The following is a 20,576-nucleotide window of genomic DNA, read 5'->3' on the forward strand; positions in this document are numbered from 1 at the left end:
CAGTTATTTTCCACTCATGACAGAGGGAGAATATACACATAAGTGAAAGTACAACAAATGTATGTCATGAGAACTAGATAAGAGGAAATCCTTCCTATCCTAACATAAAAATGTAGTTAAGCACTGTATGTGTAATAGTATTTTTTCTTCAGTTAAAAATGTTTTTGTGCTACTTCAGTGTTTCTGGATATCTGGAAAATAACATCCAGCAGGAAGCTAGACCAGGTTTAGCTTCAGTAAGCTGCATTTTGCTTCCTAATGGCCAGGCTTTATCAGATTTCCAAAAGTGTTCAAAAGCCTGGTTCATATGCACAGTCTAAATTGGCTTATTGGTATTTGAGTTCAGGATTCATTCATTTGAAAAATGTGACTATGAACCAGTCTGGTGGCCTGTTTTGTGATGTGGCACTTAATTTTGTAGAATATGAATGCGTTTGCTAATAACAATCACATCAAACAACCGATATTAAAAAAAACAGAAACATTGCTATTGACCTGCAGGGCTTTTCCTGGAGCAGAACCAGCAGGATGTGTGTCCCTTTTCCCTTTGGCCAAAAAAGTAACCTTAACATCCTTGAAGGACACATACCAATGGTGCATCATTAGTATAGGCTAACCAGCAAAGTAGCAGAGATATTAACACTAGAATTCTTGCTTTTGCAGATGTTAGCAGTAGGACTTCTAGTTCTACAGCATCTTCCCCCTAATTCCCAGTCTTCTTCTCTATATTTCTCTGGTCCTGCAAATATTATCCCAGTCAAGTACCTGTAAGATACTGCTGGGTTCATGACGTGCACAAGGCAGATCACTGACTCTTGGGCAATTGCACTGAGCTTTCTCCCTATCCCAAAATGGGAACCCACAAAGAAAACCTGTTGTATTGCCTTAGAATGAGTAGAAGGCAGTGATGGTGATTGTGAAGCAACTTTGGGGGTCCTTTTCTGTCAGGTGGAAAGAGAACAAGGAACACTTTTGTTTTCCTTTTAAAAGTCATAGTAACTGCTGAGAAACTAGACACTTGGATGCAGGGGAGGTAGAGATTCCTCTATAATCAAGTGAGGAAGTTGTGGAGGGAGTAGGCAAGATAAGGGCTAATTAAAAGAGAAGGAACAAAACAATGCAATTGACAAAACAAGGCTTCTTCATGCAGAGAGTGTCACATGGTAGGACCCTGGTATTCTGCAACAACATTTACTGGGAAGTGCCATGACTTGAGCTGGGATATCCGTCTTTTACAGTGGCTCTGGCAGAGCCTTTACTATCTCAGAATGCTCAAGGGATCTGCATGACCTGCACATCCTGTATTTTTTTTTGCCTTATTTCTTCATTTTTACCATTAATAAATCCTTTTAAAAAAGTTATTAATTGAAAGGTGTGTTTGCATAAATACTTCTCCCTGAATAGGCTATTTGTCTTGTAGAAGGCCACAAAACAGACAAGGCCTTTGAGAATTGGCAGCAGGTGGAGGGTGAAGATGGAGTTAAGAGAAACAGTAGGCAGGCAAGCATCAGCCAGGAAGAAGAGCCCTAAGAAGATTCAATTCCCTCGCTCTCCCATACTTACAAAAAGAGCACAGATCTCAGTTTTCTGCCATCTTTTACCTTTTGCTTTTACTGAAAGTATTAGGCCATCATAAGGCCTAACCTGATTTTAATTGTAAATCATAGATCAATCTCAACCCTAATCTTGTGGGCTTTTCTCTCCTCTTCAAGTGTCCAGTCATCCAAATCCTTGACTTCTAACAGCTGCCAAAGAGGTCATTGGAGCTTTTCTGGGGAAAGGGGAGACTTTATGGAGCTACTTTATAAAGTAACTTGGAGTTACTTTATGTGACAGGGCTACACAGGATAAGTATACTAAGGAAAAAAAGGTGGATTGCTCTGCACTAGGTAGCAGTAGACATGATTTCACAGTCTGACTCAGTCTGGAACTGTGAGGCAGGCAATCATCACACATCATTCCAAACCAGACAGGATTCACAGGACTAAAGCCACAATCATTATTTGTGTGGAGGTAGAGCACAATTCTCCCAAGTGATAAGGAGCTAACTGGAGACAAAAGAGTATGTGTATCCGACCTGTAACACCAATGCATCAAGAAACCTAAGAAGACTTTGTATCCTCTTTTATGTCTCCCAATCATGATGTCATCACAAATTAAAGGATAAAGTGATGAAAAATGAAAAGATACATCCCTTGATAAGGCTGTTTAATAGAATAGAAACTTTTATGTTGGAAAGAAGATGTCAGTCACTGAGTCCAACCTCACACTCAAAGTGGTGCCAGCTTAAATCCAAATGTTCAGGCTTTGTCCTGTCAAGTTTGATATATTTGTAAGATAAGGATGGAGATTCACAGCCTCTTTGGAGTGTTTGATTATCCTCTTGTTTTGTTTTGTTTTGTAATAATATCGGTATATATGAAAACACAAAATATGTGCTGCAAATGCTAGGTAATCACTAGAGGAATTCTTGTAAAATTAGTCTGATGAAAACTAAGAAAATCTACTTTGATAGTTTCATGAATGCAGAACAGTCCTAGCAAATGCAAGTTCAAATGCAAAGGCTGTATAGTTCTCTAAAGGGGTATAAACCCAGCAAAAAGTTAAGAGTGTAATTAAAAGCAGAATTTGAGCATATAAATTTTATAGAATGCTTTGTGTAATTTTTTTGGATGCACATTCTCAGCAATGCAGAGACCTGACCTCAGAGTATATTCAGCATGAAACGTCAAAACGAAACTGGAACCGCTAACAACATCCTAACAATCTTGGTGATTTCCTTTTAAAAGTCAGTTGTTTCGTGACATAAAGCAGGAATAAGATCAGCCTACAAGCTGTGCTGTTGGTGCATGTTGCATATGCACTGGTCATGAGACTTGGGTGGTTCCTGCTATTGTGCAAATAGGATAGAGATACTTTGTATAACTTTGAAAATCTTAACTGCATGAACTGGATTCTCCAATGACAGCATAAAGATCTGATGTGAGTATAGCAATGATAAAATGCAGATTGATATTTAATGTATTTCTAACTGATGGATTGCAGATTTTTTTCCTAGTTTCTTAAGATTTGCTTAAGTTAAGTTATTTTCCAGTTATTTCTGGGGTGTAGACTGATTCTGAACCAGAGATTGCTAAGTCCCAGATTCTGAAACACAGGTCCATACAACTTCAGTACAACTAAAACCTAGTTTGAGAAGCTGAACCCGTCTTGCAATTGAATCTTCTGTCACAGGCAAATGCAGAAGCGGTGCTGCTGAACTCTTCAGCTTATGCACCAGGACATAGCTGTTAAGTAAATATTTCGTTCTGAATTTCAGGGAAGAGTCAAATGGAGAAAAAAACCTCTGTATATATTTATATCTTTGTGTTCCTGTTTACTTTCTTTTGATTGTTTTTAACCCACTACCTGCAAACAGTGGGTTGTTTTGGTTGTACAGCTAGTCTGGAGATTTTCACCTTCTGCATCTCAGGAGGGGCACAGGCTATGAAGAGGAGAATTTCTTGTGCCTCTCTGAAAAGTCTTTCTTTCTGTAGAAGCTGAAGAAATGAAGGAAAATTTGCAGTATATCAGTGTCAGAGTGTTAGCCTGTACTGTTCAGTGCTGCTGCTAAGAGCTGAAAAGTGTGTGTTCTGTAGAATACACAGATGCATTTTAAATGTAATGTTTTCTGTAACAAAATTTCATCCCAATCCTATCCTAGCATCTATGGAAAAAAAGTACTTTTTTGAGATTGTATTAGACACTGATTGTGTTTGACAATGATTGTGTTTTTGAACAAAAAAAGTAACAGTGGAAAAGATAAAACAGGTGACAGTTAAACAATGTAGTGAAAGTGAGAATTCACAGAAAGTGTGAGCTAATGAGGATGTAAGAAATTATCTCTTCAACTGAAAGATGAAGTGAGATGGAGAGCAGACTGAAATGAGGCAAATAGGCTGTCATACGTCATCATCAGAAGCAAAGTAATGGTCCCAATAATAAATTGACTGTGAGTGATGTGGGCAATGAGACACTGCAACAAGTGTGGAAAAGCAGAGGAAAAACAGCAGATGAGAAGGTATGTGGATGAAGTGGGTCGGAGGGAATGAGGGCAAAAGACTATGTCCACAGAATATACTGAGATGGGCATGAGAAATAGACTTTGAACAAATTTTAATATGCATGGTTAGGTTTTTTATGAAATTCCTCACAGACACAAAGTACCTTCTTTCTGATGGTGAGATACAGAACAGATGTAGTTTGTATGAGGATCCAATGCTGCTTTTTTGTGGTTTATTTTTTGACCTAGGATTTTTTTTTTTTATTTTTTTTTTGTTTTCTTTTTTAGAACTGGATCCTTCACTGAAAGGAAAATCAGTTTAGCCATTTCATGAGGAAGTCAAAAATGTTGTGCCTTTTTGCACATGTGATAGTGTTGGAAGGGAGCTTTGGAAATTGCAAGATGCACAGAAGATAAGGGAGTTTCAGTAACAGAAAGACAAAGCAAACAGTGACTGGGACCCCTCAATCTTTTGCAGTGTACATAGGTGTATGACAAGATAGTCTCTTTTCTAAGTGAACATAAAGCTCCGTTTCATGCAGGAAGAGTCATACGGAGCCAAGTAGGATGCCATGTTAACACAGCTGGATTGCTTCTAGTATTTGGATGAGTTTGTTATTTTGGAATATTTCCAGAGGGCACTGTGCTGTGTTTTCTACAGGTTCTACCTTTGCAGTATAAAAGACAAAGACCTAGAAGGAGAGGGAATAGGAAAAGAGCGACCTGAGCTGATCTCTCTAATGTATGTCAGCAGTAGAGTAAAAATTTTGAATGTAGGAATGAACAAATAATTTGCAATATTGATGTTTCAAATCTAGTCTGCTAGCTAAGGATTCCTTATCAGTGTTTCAGACCACTTGCAACCTTGTTAGCTAAAGTGTACTTGACAGGTAATGTGGAGGTGGACACAGACCACCCAGCCAGCCTGGTGACATTACCATCCTCCTCCCAGTGGGAGTTGTGGAAGTGCCAATGTCCCTGGTTCCTTCCAGTATAACCTGTGTTATACTAGCTAAAACTGAGCATGATCATGTTATAAGTGCTGTCAATGGGATACCTTAGTCTGCAGGGAAATACAGTACAAACAAGGGTCTGTCTAAAATACCCATACCCATTAAATTTCAAAAGGACCAAAACCCCTTCCATTAGTCTTTTAATCCTTTGTTCTTTCAGAGCAAAATCTGAGCAATTTTTGTGAACTTCTGTGTTCATTTGTCTTCTGCTTTAAACCTGGGGAAAATTTGGTGGCTTGAAAGCTTGTTTAGCTTTTCCACCAGTTCTGATTATTCTGGTGGAAGTTATTGGTCTACAAAACCCTCCTTGCTTAATGCTGCTAAGTTTCATTATGTAAATGCCAAATGAATTTACTCTTCTTAATTATTCATTTGCTGGAATACAAATATTTTAATAGCTGAAATGATGTTTCCTGGAAAGGGTTTTTCCATGATTTGCTAGACTATAAGGTCCCTGAGTCACTGACTGTGCTTCTGGTTGTGTTTGTTTAGTGGACAGCATAAAGATTTGTTCAGCATACAATCCTTTGTTATTCTCGTGTTGGGAACAATTTTAGAACCATAGAATGATTTGGGTTGGAAGGAACCTTTAAAGGCCAATTATTCCAATCCCCCTACAGTTAGCAGGGGCAATCATAGCAAGGCTACTAAGCAAAGGTGGTTCCAGAGGGTCTTATACTAAAATGCTCCTTTTATTTAAGAAAATCATTATTATCTTTCAGGATGTATGGATGAAAGGAATAGAATTAAATTCACATTATTCAGATATGGCTTTCAATCTTTATTATTAGGAAGTAGGTTGCAAAATATTCTGTGATCTTTATGTTCCTTTGCTTTAAAAAACTTCTTGTAAACTTAATATTATCAACATGGTGAGAGTTTTCCTTAACTGAGGCCAAATCAGTCCTAACGCTTATGACCATGACAGACTAGTGCCTACCTCACTCAACAACTCACTGTAGTTCACATGAGTCTTCCCTGAAAATAAGATCCAGTAGCCATAGCAATAAACACATACTAAAGAGATTTACACAAAGCACAGATACTTAAAAGAACTATCCCAGCTTTTGCTCAAGAGCTTCACGGTTTAAGCATATAGGAATTTGATGTTCCCATTTTGCTACCAATTTCAGTTCCTGAGAGCATCCTCATAAAATACAGCTCTGTCAGGATAAACAACTCTTCACTTGTATCTGTAGAATTAAATGAAGTCTATACATTATGTTGAAAATGGAACAATATTTTTGCCTGGAGCATACAGCTTGTGCAATTTGAAATGGGAATGCTGAGTCTAAATTTTCTGAGAGAACAAGAAATATCCTTCTTACTCCTTACCAGAAGGATTTCGGGCAACCACTTGAGATTTTATGTGGAGTGAGGCATTCCACTAACCAAAAATTACTTTTTTCTGGAGATGATTGTTATAATCCCTGTGGGTATGTGAGCTGGGGTCAGGACTAAAGTCACAGGCATGATCAGCTGAATCAAAACCAGGAAAACAATACATTGTGTGGGGTTTGACCTTTGGTGCTATTATGCTAATATATCACATTAGCATATATCATGCTATTATATATATTAGCAGGTATTATGCTAATGGCTCCTTGATCCTTCTAAAACAGCTCTTTGGCAGAACTTTAGCAATTTTTTATCATTGCCATCTAGATTTCACTCATCATTCACTAAAAAAACTTGCCAGGATATGTTCCTTGTGGGCCAATGAAAGTCAAGTATGGGTTTTAACTTAGTATTTCCAGTAAACCAAAAAAACTGTATAAAGACAGAAGATTATATTTCTCCTTTCTCCCATTCATAGTCATACTTTTGTTTTCTTTGTTCCCATTCAAATTATTAGTCTTGGGCTCCACATCTTCACTGAAACTATTACAACTCATAAAAAGCCATGATGATTTTTAGATGTTGATGTGATGCTTTTCATCTCCTCAACCCTCACAGTTTTTTCAGCTTGATTTTCATAATCACACAGCACTGTGTGAAAACTTGCTTTTCCTTCTGCAGGTTGGTCTGAGAAATAATTTGATGATCAGATCTGAATTGCTGTTGAAAGGTCATGCAACTTCTTCATGTTGTCAGATATGTATTTTCAATTCCTCACTTTGCTGCTAGAACTGTTAAGTGCTGATTTTATACTGCAGCATTCCTTTGTTATATCCCTATGAAAACTGATGAAAATGCTTTAGAAATGGCCTTTTGATTAAAGGAAAAAAAAAGATGTGCTGTGCATAAGCTTGTTAGGATAGTTGTGTACAAGGACTATTGCATAGCAGGGCATGCCATATGTTTTTCAAAAAACAGAGAGAAAACGAAGGCTATTCTGTAACAGTGTGAAGGTTTGGTAGTGCAAGCTCAGAAGAAATCACTTTCCAGATGCTGGTGCAGATTTCTCTATGGATGTGTGTCAGGCAGCAGAGCCACATGATTAAGTTGCATGGGTAGATTGCACTGAGGTTGCAAAACAGCTTGATGTCTGCTAGTGAGATTATGGAAATAAAGAAGGATGTCTTCTAACATAGATCCTTGCTGACAGATCCTTGATCCTTCTAATAGAGATCCATGCTAATAGGTCCTTGATCATTCTAATACAGATCTTTTCTGATCTCCATAAGCATCTCCATAAGCATGGAGATCTTTTCTGATCTCCATGACTCTGCATTTGGTATCACAAATGAAAATGTTTTTGCATTTGGGTTCTTTTATTTATTTATGTTATGTGCAATGCTCTTCTCATGCTAATCTGTCTGGTTAGGTAAGATTTACTTGATATTTAATAACTATGATTTCTATCTGCTGGGGCTTTGTTTATGCTGCCCCTCTTTTTTGTTCTATCATTTTACTCTCAGTAATACGTATACTTAAAAAAGTCCTATGCCCTACATTATGAAATAAACACACTCTGCATTCTCAATGTACTTCAAGCTATGAAAAGGGAGTGGATTACCTCAAATGTCTCACATAAGGCTATTTCAGGGATCTAAATATTGATGTGAAATATTGTTTCATTCTTCATTCAGTTCTTCCCACTATGTCCACCTGCTTCTAGGTAAGCTGTATAGAGAAGTGAGCATAACAGGAGACTGAGGACATTAATTTTCTTTATAGTATTAAGTGTGAACCATAGTTTCCTATGGTGGCTCCATGAGTGAAATTTAACCTGGCTGTCAGGGCAGTAAAGTCTTCTGCATCCAGAAAATTGAGATACTGATACTGATAATGTTTATTAGCTCCTTTCTCATACAGCTAATTACCATTCATCACACATTAAGTAGTGGCAACTCAGTCAGTCCTCTGATAAAAGTAACTAGCTTTCATTTACAAATAATAAGTCTGCTTATGGTAGTTTGCATATCCACCTTTATCTGTGACATCAAATGACTACGTCTAAATTTCCCAAAAAAGTTACAGAATCACTGAATATGCTGAGTTGGAAGGGACCCTAAAGGTCATCAAGTTGAACTCCTGGCCCTGCACAGGACCATAACCAAGAATCCCACCATGTGCCTGAGAGCACTGTCCAAATGCTTCTTGAATTCAGACACACCTGGTGCTGTGACCATTTCCTTGAGGAGCCTGTTCCAGTACCCAACCACCCTCTGGGGGAAGAACTTTTTTCTAATAGCCAACCTAGACCTCCCCTGACACAGTTTCAGGCCTTTCCCTTGGGTTCTGTCACTGGTCACCACAGAGAATAGATCTTCTTCCCCTCATGAGGAAGTTGTAGACTGCCACGAGGTCTCCCCTCAGTCTCCTCTTCTCCAGACTGAACACACCAAGTGACCTCAGCCACTCCTCAGACAGCTTTCCCTCAAGGCCCTTCACCATCTTCATTGTCCTCCTTTGAAGGTTCTCTAAGAGCTTAATATATTCCTTACATTGTGGTGCCCCAAACTGCACACAATATTCAAGGTGACGCTGCATCAGTGCAGAGCAGAGTGGGACAATCCCCTCCCTCGACCGACTGGCGACGCTTTGCCTGATGCCCCCCCCGGACAGGTTGGCCCTCCTGGCTGCCAGGGCACTGCTGACTCAGATTCAACTTGCCATTGACCAGGATCCCCAGGTCCCTTTCCACAGCACAGCTTTCCAGCATCTCATTCCCCAGCCTGTACAGACATCCAGGATTGTCCCATTCCAGGTGCAGAATCCAGCACTTTCCCTTATTAAACTTCATACACTTCATGATTGCCCAGTCCTCTAACTTGTCAAGGTCTCTCTGCAATGCCTCCCTGCCTTTGAGGGAGTCAACAGCTTCTCTGAGTTTTGTGTCATCTTCAAACTTGCTTAGTATCCCTTTGAATCCTGCATCCAAATAATTTATGAAGATATTGAAGGGCACAGGGCCCAAGATGGAGCCCCACTAGTGACAGGTCACCAGTCTGATGTTACCTCATTCACTATTACCCTCTGTGCTTGCCCCATGAGCCAGTTGCTCACCCACTTCATGATGTCTTTATCCAGTTGTGTCCTGGATATTTTGTCCAAAAGGATACTGTGAGACACATACCAAAAGCTGTAGTGAAATCCAAAAAGATTACATCAAGTGCCTTCTCTTGATCAACTAGATCATTTTGCTAATTTTCTAAAACTTGAGCCTCACTTTCTGAGGTACTGAGAGCTCAAAGGCAGAAACAATGAGAGAAATGCAGCACCTGATAAGACTGGAAAAAGGATGTTTCCAGCTGAGCCATAAAAGAACACTGAAGTAAACTTAAACCCCTCCTCCAGTTAGTCTAGCTCTGGGGAAGTCTAAAAGTGTTCCTTCTCTTCTTTACTTCCTTACAGCTTATTTCTGGACCTTCTTCACTATTTTTTTCAGGTTATACTGTATGTTAGCACACTTTATTCAAAGTAGTTCTTCCTTCTTTTCTATTATCTCATTAGTTTTGTTAGAAATTTTTCTTCTGGTTTTTGTTTATTTCGGTTTTTTTTTCCTTTTACTTATGTTGATCTGCATACAAAAGTATGAAAAATAGTTAATAGTCTGCTTGCTACTGGAACAGGAATATACTCACTCTAAAACTGTACTTTGTCCTTTTGCATTATTCCAGGCCTGTGGGTTTACTATCAGTAACACAAGGCACTTTGTACACATCAGGCACTGATATGTGCAAAGTGAAAGAATTAGCAACAGTAAGTCTTCATTCCAATCCATTCTGAAGCAAACTGTAATTTATCCATCCTGAGATTTCCACTACCTCACAATAGGTTCCAGGTATCTGCTGGTCTTTAGGTTAAAGAACTCAGACAATAAGAATTTGAAAAAAAGTATGCAAAGCAAAGTTGAAACAAAATTGGGGTTAGCGGTCTTGTAAACTGATCAGGTGTTAGAGCAGACAGTTAAAAAATCCCCCTGTGCATGTTTATGAAGCTCTCCAGCATGTGAGATGTTAATTGCAATTGATTTTTATTATTCGCGAGCAGTAAAACATGTAAAAGCACTGCCCTCTCAGACTATTTAAGGCTGCCTGCAAGCTACAGATTCTGAAAACATCATGGATGAAGTTGTGGAAATGTTTTATTTGCCCTTGTTGCTACTCGTTCATTGCCATTGGTTCATACTCTGCATGTGTGCATGGATTGCTTTATTCAGGATTTTCCTTGTTTCTACTGGTAGCCTAGTGTTTAGTTCTATTTTTGCTGTTTATGAGCAATGTGACGGGTTTTGAAGGCTAGCATGTCTCCGATCTGCTTCAGCAGGAACAGGTAGTTGTTACAAGTTCTGATGCCATCCTACTTTTGTTTCAGATCCACCTGAGAAAATGTTTCAGATCCTCACAATTCTGTTGCTGGATACACAGCTCTCCATGGTTTCAGGTGAGAGAGATACTGTCTTTCAATTCCATCAGCAGAATCAATGCAGCCCTTAGTATGTGGGCTTCAGCACCTCCAACAATACTTGCATGAGTGGCCAGTAATGTCTGGAGCCTTTGCTTTCCAATGTCTTACAGAAGGCACTGGCACTAACTGAGCACAGGACAGATGTCCATCACTTTCCACAATCAAGCTTCTTTAACGTATTGCATATTGACAGCTGAGGTGTCCAGCATCAGCAGCCATGGCTGTGAGAGGGAGAATGACCAAAGCAACCCACACCCACTGGGAAACAGAACAACCTCAGTGTGAGGCAAAGTGAAGTCAAACCACCTATGTTCCCCTGTGCATGCCTGTAGGAGGAGCAGCTTGGCTAAAACTCAGAAGGGTCTTGGCATTTTTTCATATTTTTCATATAATTTTATCCCTCATTACAGTTGTATTAGAGTGAATAAACAAACATTTATAAGAGGAATTGAAGTTTTCCCTGCAACTATTTCACAAACACATACAATAAAAGGAATGCATAAACAGTTGCATGGTCTTCTCTTTGGAATGTTATCAATACTTCCAAGTGCTTCTGAATTAAATCTACCAATATATAGTACATCCAATACAGAAAGTAGTAACAACGTATTTTGAATGATGTATTGTAAATAACTCTGCTTTATCAAGTACACCTTAAAATGGTAAACTATTCATAAAAATATGTATTTCATATTGGGTGAATGGCAAAGATTATTTTTATATATTTTCTGTAATACTGTTGCATGTATCTGAGAAATAGCGTGGGATCTAATGATATTCACATGGTTTCAGGCTTGTAGGAGACTGTAATTGCTACATAGCAGATCTTCTAAGCACAAGCTTATCCAGTGCAAGTATCTTTCACAGGAACTACATTAGTATTTCTTTTTGTAAAGGATAATGAAATTAAATTTACTGTTCCCACAATTAATTGTTGTTTTTACTAGAATCTTAGGACATATAAGAGACCATCATAGTATCATAAAAGTGTTTCCTGTGTAATCACTGGCTGAACTTGAAGTTAGTTATAAAATGTGAATAAAAAACTTTCTCATTTTCTCCTTATCTTTCAGATTCTGTAACCAATATAGATAATTTGCTATAATTACTATATGGTAATTATATTAACTAAAAATGTTAATGTGAGTATGAACAAAAAATATTTAAAGTGTTCAGTCAAACTGGTAACCATATGCCTGACTACCTGACAGAGTATTGCCCAAATTTAAGGAAAATCAGAACACATTTTAATACAACAAATGAAATGGTTTTCTTTTTTTCTTGTAGCTTTATTTACAGTTGAAGTTCCTCAACAGCTCTACATTGCAGAGTATGGGAACAATGTGACTATGGAATGCAGATTCCCTGTGAATGGCTCAGTAAATCTAGAACTCCTAACTGTTGTTTGGGAGCAGAAAAGGCCCAGCTGGTTGAAATCAAAAGAGGTTTATACACTCCGCAATGGGAAGGCAGTCCCTCCATCCCAACATCCTGATTACATAGGAAGAGCATCACTTCTGCAGAGTGAATTGAAGCTGGGACGAGCTATCCTTCAGATCATCAGCGTGAAGATCACAGATGCGGGATCATATCTTTGTCTCATTAACTACCGGGGTGTGGACTACAAGTATATTACTTTGGAAGTAAAAGGTTAGTGGTTGAATTGAATGTAAGTACATATTCATTGAGATGTGTCTACTAAATTCTTACAAGCTTGTAGAAATTGATTACTTTGAAGGAATTTGTTGCTAATTCTCTCACAAAGACCCTGTGCTCAGCCCTCAGCTGAACCAAAGCAGTTGTTTTGTTGCTGACTAGTCTTTGGTTCAATGGCCAGCTGAGCTTCTCCAGGAGCAGCCTGTGCCAGAGAGGTGTTCTCCATCTATCCTTCATCCTTCCTCCTTCTTTCCACATCCTCTTCTCCAGTGTCATCACCTCCCATTTGATCTCCTGCCTTGTTGGGCTACCTAGGGCCATTCCCAAAAGTTTCTCAGAGGTGCTCTAATACACTTATGAACACTGCTGCAACTACCCAAGTGCTTGGGAATTCCCTAAGTGACTGCAGCTCCCAGAGCAAGAGCATGTGATTTTCTGTGTTCATCAAAGCCAAATGGACATTAGTAATAAAGGCAGATATTACTGGACAGCATGAGAGACCAGTCCTTTGAAAGACCTCTGGTGTTTTCCATGCATATCCATGTGACACAAGGCAGCATTAATTTCCTACCCAGACATCTAAATAACAACCTTTGTCAAATGCAAAAATGGACACAGTCATTCTTAAAACCCCAATTGGTTTCCCTGAAAAGTCAATTTTGTTCTAATATAATGAGAATATCACACTATTTATAAGCTGTGGTAAAACAAACATTAAAATCAGCCTTTTTCTTGAAGTGGCATATTCAAAAAGTGAATATAGAGTCCTATGAGTCCTCACTTGTGTCCTCCATATTGAAAAATCATAAATTTAGTGTCAACAGCTGCCTTGTATAAAGTAGTGGAGTACATTCTGCTGCTGTAGGCATGGTAAGGATTGAATAATGAATACTGCATTGCTATACAAAACATCCTTCATCACTTTAAATAAGTTTCCCTCAGATACAGCCATAGACAATATGTGGCATTAAAGGGAAGGAAGAAAAGTGAAGTGGGAAAATGACTATTGTTGCATACAACAATTTCACTCAACAACTTCTTATGCAGCATCCTACAAGAGAATAAACACTCAAGTAATGAGAAAACCAGGTGAAGACATGTTTGTTTTTATGTGCCAGTCAGAAGGCTTTCCTCTGGCGGAGGTTTTTTGGCAAAATGAGAAGAACTTCAATCTCAGTGGACCTGCAAATACCACCTATACATTGACTGCAGATGGCCTCTACAACGTCACCAGCATCCTGACATTCAAACCAAATATGAGTGAGAACTACAGCTGTGTGTTCTGGAATAAAGAACTGAATGGAGAAACTTCAGCTCATATTTCCACTTCAGGTTTGCATCACCTTTAACCTGTATAGATCAGAGAGTATTCATACATATATCATGTTCTATAATCCATTACTGGAATTCAGTTCTAGAAAACAGTGTAATATTGATGCTCGGGAAACTAAACAAGTCAATATTACTGATGTCTGTGAAGTCTCAGCTAGTTTACAGTTCAACAAGCCAGTCTGTATTCTATATATTCTAATTTTAATTTTAGGGTAGCTCCTCTTATTTGTCTGCCAGTACAGAGGGAATTTTTTCAGCTGCATGGGTGTCTTCCTTGATAGACTCCTAATTAATTGGTTTATCTTGTTGTCTACCTTGAAATGTCTCCCATAACATCCTCGTAGGTCAGGAAATGTAAATTAAGTGAATGGACAGTGAGGTGGATTAAGAACTGGCTGAATGGCAGAGGTCAGAGGGTTGTCATCAGTGGAGTCCAATTGAAAGCCTGGAGTTAGTGGCATTCTCCAGGGATCAGTACTGGATCCAGTCTTATTCAGCTAGTTTATCAATGACCTGGATGAAGGGATAGAATGTACCCTCGGCAAGTTTACTGATGACACTAAACCGGGGGGAGGAGTGGCTGATAACCTGAAGGCTGTACTGCCATTCACTGGAACCTTGGTAGGCTGAAGAGTTGGGTGGAGAGAAACCTAATGAGGTTCAACAGAGGCAAGTGCACCTGGGGAGGAATAATCCCAAGTACCAGCACAGTTTGGGGGCTGCCCAAAGAGAGCAGCTCTGCTGAGGACCTGGGAGTCTTGGTAGGTGACAAGAGCCAGCAGTGTGCTTGTCCATGAGCCAGCAGTGTGCTCCTGCAGCCAGGAGGGCCAATGGTATCCTGAGGTGCATCGGAAAGAGTGTGGCCAGCAGGTCGAGGGGGGTGATCCTCCCCCTCTAGTCAGCCCTAGGGAGGCTACATCTGGAGTGTGTTCAGTTCTGGGCTCCTCAGGACAAGAGAGACAAGGAGCTATTGGAGAGGGTCCAGCGAAGGGCTGCAAAGTTGAGTTGGAGATTGGAGCACCTCTTTTAGGAGGAGAGACTAAGGGAGCTAAGCCTGTTTAGTCTAGAGAAGAGAAGAGAAGAGTGAGAGGGGATCTCATCAATGCATATAAAATATCTCAAAACTGGGTGTCAAGACTATAGTGCCAGAGTCATTTCAATGGTGTCCAGTGACATAACATGGAGTAACAGCCATAAACTAAAACACAACAAGATCCACATCAGCATGAGGAAGAACTTCTTTACCTTTAGGGTGGCAGAGCACTGGAACTGGCTGCCCAGAGAGGTTGTAGACTCTCCCTCTCTGGAGGCATCCAAGCTCACCTGGATGTGTTCCTGTGTCACTTCCTCTAGGTGACCCTGCTTTGGCAAGGGGATTGGACTGGATGATCTCCAGACGTCCCTTCCCGTCCTATTTTGTGATTCTGTGAGTCTGTGAAGTGGGATACAGATAAGTTGCAGTAGAGCTCACTTGCATGCCATAGAAATGAGAGATTTGAATCTTTTTTTGTAGGGCTTTTTACAAAAATATTGGAGTATAAAGTATTCATAAAATCAGTGTAAAACATTACATTGATAAATTTAAAGAATCTTTTGCTCAGTCAGAACAAGACTCTGGAGAAACAGAACCAATAACTTCATAAACAATGCCTGTTTTGTAAGTTATAAATTTACTTTCCTTTCATGATTTTGACAGCTTTAATGAGTACACAGAACAGTGGACAAAAATCCCTGATGTCATTTATCATCCCCACATGTGTGACTGTAGCGGTCCTTCTTTCTGCACTAATAATATTTCAGAAGAGAAAATCATTCAAGAATGGGCAATCCAGAAAAGGTACATTTTACTTCAGATAGTGAATCTTTTCACTATTTCTTTATTTTTCCTATGAACAACATGTAGGAAATTTTGGTAACTAGGCAAACTTGTGTGACTTTGGTTACATTTTATTTCTAGATGACAAGGATGTTCTAAAATGAGATCTTGGATCATTTGAGTTGGGTTTTGTTTTCCTCATCTTGTTACCTATGTGAGACAAGGTACATGGAAAGATACATTTTTTAAACTGGCCAGCTAGTATTCTGTAAATACTATCTAGTATTCTGTAAAAACAAGCTTTGCCTTGAATAAGGAGGGCTGTAAAAGCATAGCTTGAATGGTGTTTTCTTCATAGCTATGCAGACATTGTAGCTACAGCATATGACACAGAATTTTTGTTTTCCATCTCCATTAAGGCTGTGTAACTAAAATGGTGTGCCATCCTAGACTATCACAAACAGTGTTTCTTTCCTTGTTTGCAAGTGCAGTAGTGCTAAAGCAATAAAGCAAATGGGCTATTATTTTAGTATTTTCTTGCATATGAATAGACTCCAGTAAACTTAGACAAATGTATTTATAGTCATGAAAGGAAAGTCTTAACATTATGACTTCGGAGTTTGGCTCAAGATTTGTAAAAGAAAAGAAGTGTAGAAAAATTTATGTATTTGCTATGACAATAGCAAACTTGAATGTGTTTAAAGCTCAGTTTAACCTAAAGTTTACTTAAATAGTATTGTTTCTTTCAGGCCTAGAAATGTTTAAGCTAAATTTGTATATATTTACTTTAACAGGCAGGAAAAGAAAACTGAACCCTAACCCAAAAGATGAGAACAGTAAGTCATTAGGGTTTTTTGTATTTATGCTTACAGATTTTTCTTTCTTACATCTAAAATTGTAAAAAAAAATGTAGATTGCAGCTTGATAATGTTACATCAAAATAGAGGATAGTTTTGAATTTAAATTCATTTTTCCCTCAGTTTTTTAAAAATATAGTATCTAAAGTTTTTGACTTTCTTACAGGCAATGTAAAAATTTATGGATGTTGGTTCCTTTTTACTGAGATAACTTGCATATATAGCTCAGTATACATCTCTGTATACTAACTGGAGTTCTAGTAGTCTTGGCTGAGTAGGATACACATAGAAAGCTGATTGTTTTGGAAGGCATCAAGATTTTGGTGGTAATAGTCTGTTATATTTTGAATTAGGCTCCAGGTCTTAACGACAAATAAAATGATACCGCATTTATCTGGAATATTATATCATGTGCTGAGCTACTTCTCATTTTAGGAGCATATGACTTCCCTAGAAATCCCTAGGAATTTTTACGTTGCAAAAGGAAGGTAAAAAACTGTCAGGATGCATCTGTACTAAAAATGAACTGAAAAAAAGAAATCACCATAAAAAACTATAAAGCAATATGATAAGAAAGCTCTTAAAGCATTTAGTTACATAAATAATTTTTGTTACCTATAAATAAAAGATCTGACAGGTTAATGCATTGTGAGGAGAGAGGCTGTGGCCAGTGTTAGGTACAGAGGTATCGGATTAAGCTGTAATTCCTTGTAGTCCAAGCAGACCCTAACACAGCCTATTGAGGTCAGCCCTCAGGCTGCCTAATGTGCTCCAGGTATATGCATGAATTTCTCCCAGTGAGCAAAAATGGAGCAAAATTGTGATACAGCTGGCCAAGCAGCCTGAAGAAACAATACGTATCAGCTTTTGGACAAACAGGCAAGTCAGGGCCTTTCCAAGGACAGGATTTATTTGAGAATCTGCCCATGTTTCTGACTACTGAAACAATACATCAAGAAGTCATCAGCTTAAAAAATAACTTTTGTAGGTGAAAACTAGGGATTGGATAAAGAAGGCATGAATTCACTGATTCCCAATTCATCTTATATTGTCATATTTGCATGTTTAATCCACTGCCATCGCTAGATATTACAGTCAAAATGACACTTTCAGAAAGACACTTTCACCTTTCAGAAATCAGCACTTGCTCCAGTCAAAGGCTCTCACGTGATGGTGTGAAACCTTAGTGGCATTATGCCACACACAAATGAACACAGGCTTAAAGCAAGTAGCATTCTGGAGGACAGCATTGGTGCATGTCCAGGCATAATTCCAGTGCACATTATCTGAGGATACCCTGGCATCCCATGGCTTTTTGTATTACTGTTGTAGAATTTTTTTACTATATAGGCCATAGCCTCCTCTGTGCACTTAGTGAAATGAAGAAATTAAAGGAGACGAGGCTGCTCTTTGTGGTTTTGTTTTACTTCTTCATTTTAATGACCGAAAGCTTTGTGCAACATGCAGTAAGTCAGATGACAAATATTTATATTTCTCAGCATCACATATTTTTAAGAAACACTGGAAAGAACCTTTTTTCCATGATGAGTAGGTAGGTAGTTGAAACGTAAAAGCCACAGATGCTTTACCAGAGAGCCTTGGAAATGACCCACATGGCTCTGGTTACGGGAACAGGGCTTGTTAATGTTATCAGTTTTAACTTACAGCTCAAGCTAAATCAGAACTGAATATGTAGGACGTTTGACCTCATCACTGAAGTCCTAGTTCTGCACACTTTTAATCAGATGCACAGATTTACTGATAAGCATTTCCACGGATGTTCTCTAACCAGATTCCAGTTTTGTTATTTCATTTATATGGCTGAAAGTCAGTGATGACTTTGATGTAATAGAAAATTCAGAATTTGGACCACAGAAAAGAGAGGGACAGAGATAGTTCTTACCTCAGAAAAGACTGGAACAAAATGTCTTCGTAAATTATGACAGTTTTAAGGAGCCACTGCAACTTCAGCACAGCCCAGAAAAATTCACATACAATTAAGACAGAGCTTTCACTCTTTACCACTCAACTGTTAAAATAGGTTATTTATTTTCTTAAATTATTGCAAATTTTTAAACTAATACTATTTCATTCTCTTTCTTTAAGGAGATGATTCTAACACTCAAACCGAGGCTTTGTACTTGTCAACTGTCACAGCTTCAAGAGACAGTGAGATTTGGTTCTGTGAAAACTCTTCATCTTATATGCCATAATTTGCACTTCTTGTATCTGTTTTTGGGGACTTCAAAGGAAATTACAGCACTTTAGCCTTGGGATAAACAGTGAACTCATGGGGATGTACTTGCACTTCAGCAATGGAAAGCCATGCCTCTTCAGATATCTTGAAGTTACTGGGAATTATGCTGTCATGAGATGTGGTTTACCACTGTGAAGAGGTCATCTGAGTGCCTTTGATACACTTTACTTTTGGACTTACTGTTGCTCAAGGAATTTTTGTTTAAGAATGCCCTTATTAACTGCTTCAGTCTCAGGACTGGTGCTTGGATTCAAACATTTTGTGTGAATTTGAATAAAAGTTGTAAATGCTATCTTATGTCTAAGCAGGTCATCTTTAGAGAGACATCATTAAATGCCCATATCCCATTTCCAAACTTTCTAACACATTGAACTAGAAATTACCACAAGTACCCACCAGCATGGAAACTTACAGAAGATATTTCATAGCACAGGAGCAATAAGAGGTTGAAATTATATAAAAGGACAGACTAAAAAAAAAAAATCCCTGTAAGAACAGTAAATCAACATTATGTCACTTCAGAGAATTTTAATGCACTCTCTATGTAAAACCCTGTAAGTAAGTCAGGTAAAAAAACATGAACTGTGATTCTATGCTACATGACAGTAAGAAGTTTTACATTTGAACTGATTATTCAACAGAATTTTCTTTAAGAGGAATTTGGAAGCAAAAGTGAAAATGAAGCAGATTTCTGCACTGGTTATTTTTAAATAGTAATTTCATTTTTCCTCAGAGGAAAAGCTGAGTCTTTCCCATGACAGGCTGTTTTACTTCCTATTACTGGAATGCCAGGATTGAAAAAACACCCAATATTGCATCTCAGATAGTGAAGCAAGGGCGCTGGTAAGATTTGTCATATCATTTTGAAAGAGCAGTCACTTAGGTGAGCTGCGTTTTCTACTAAGATAGATGTAACAGGACTGAAGAAAGGTGTTCACATGGAAACTACTTCTGTCATTATCTTGCTCTTAGAAGAGTGCTATCTGTTAATGTTTTCTTCACAGCATTTACTCTGGATTTAGATGGGAACTGCTTCTCCAGTGCAGCTATTTACTCCATCCAGCACAAAGTGGACCTACAGTGCTGTTATGAGACCAGAACAGCAGCATTCACACTGTATTGTTTCACCAGGACAGCTGATTTTAAAAAGCAGGTCTGCTGTTGATTTTACCTGTGGTAGAGAACAACTAATCTCTCTCTTCCATCACCTCTACTTTAATATCTATGTATTGCACCTTTAAATACCCATTTGTAGACATTGGAGGCAGCTGAGACAAATCTGCACTGGGCTTGCTATGTCCTATATCCTTGCTGATACGGCAAATCAGGGAGATGTCAAAGAATAAGAGACAGCTTCTTGAAGCATTGTTTAGCTTAAGATAGGATAGCAGCTTGGGAACTGCCCTGGCTTGCACAAATTAGCAATACTTAAGGGTCAGTGTGTACAGTCAAGCAATTTTTCCCTGTTCCAGATTTATACTCCTCTGGGAAGTATGAGCCCCTTCTGTCAACCACAGTGAAAATCTAACCCATTGTGTTCCTGGAAGAACTTAATTTTGCACTTTTCTATTTCTTTTTTCCTCCTAATCATAAAGTGGAAGAAATTCAAACTGAATTTATGTGGATGAACATAAACAGTACATCACAGTCTTTGCAATTAGACTACAGTGACTTTCATTGTTCCTTAACAAAACGAAAGTCATCCTGTTGTTATCTTATGCTGCTGAGTAAATGTTTCCTTGGTGGG

General features: G+C 38.5%; 1 protein-coding gene across 2 annotated transcripts; it reads left to right on the plus strand.

The window, feature by feature from the left end:
* The first annotated feature begins 2,848 nt into the window (after positions 1 to 2,848).
* On the plus strand, positions 2,849 to 19,664 carry LOC113943498 (programmed cell death 1 ligand 2-like). Of its 2 annotated transcripts, XM_027635351.1 has the most exons (8): positions 3,147 to 3,158; positions 3,537 to 3,623; positions 10,819 to 10,887; positions 12,199 to 12,561; positions 13,615 to 13,899; positions 15,596 to 15,736; positions 16,510 to 16,551; positions 18,679 to 19,664. In XM_027635351.1, exons 3-8 carry the CDS (start codon positions 10,833 to 10,835, stop codon positions 18,783 to 18,785), a joined length of 993 nt encoding a protein of 330 aa, XP_027491152.1. In that variant the 5' UTR covers positions 3,147 to 3,158; positions 3,537 to 3,623; positions 10,819 to 10,832; the 3' UTR covers positions 18,786 to 19,664. The 2 variants fall into 2 exon arrangements, with proteins under 2 accessions (XP_027491151.1, XP_027491152.1); XM_027635350.1 differs by lacking the exons at positions 3,147 to 3,158; positions 3,537 to 3,623 and adding an exon at positions 2,849 to 2,982.
* Positions 19,665 to 20,576: the final 912 nt, after the last annotated feature.

This window comes from Corapipo altera, unplaced genomic scaffold (genome assembly GCF_003945725.1).
Source record: "Corapipo altera isolate COAL_440 unplaced genomic scaffold, ASM394572v1 61411, whole genome shotgun sequence".
Classification (NCBI taxonomy): domain Eukaryota; kingdom Metazoa; phylum Chordata; class Aves; order Passeriformes; family Pipridae; genus Corapipo; species Corapipo altera.

Excerpts from the sequence above, each read along its gene's own strand:
- LOC113943498 (XM_027635350.1), top strand. The coding sequence starts at position 10,833 with ATGTTTCAGATCCTCACAATTCTGTTGCTGGATACACAGCTCTCCATG. Across the intron at positions 10,888-12,198 it reads ACAGCTCTCCATGGTTTCAG|CTTTATTTACAGTTGAAGTT; the intron begins GTGAGAGAGATA and ends TTTTTCTTGTAG. Across the intron at positions 12,562-13,614 it reads TATTACTTTGGAAGTAAAAG|CATCCTACAAGAGAATAAAC; the intron begins GTTAGTGGTTGA and ends CTTCTTATGCAG.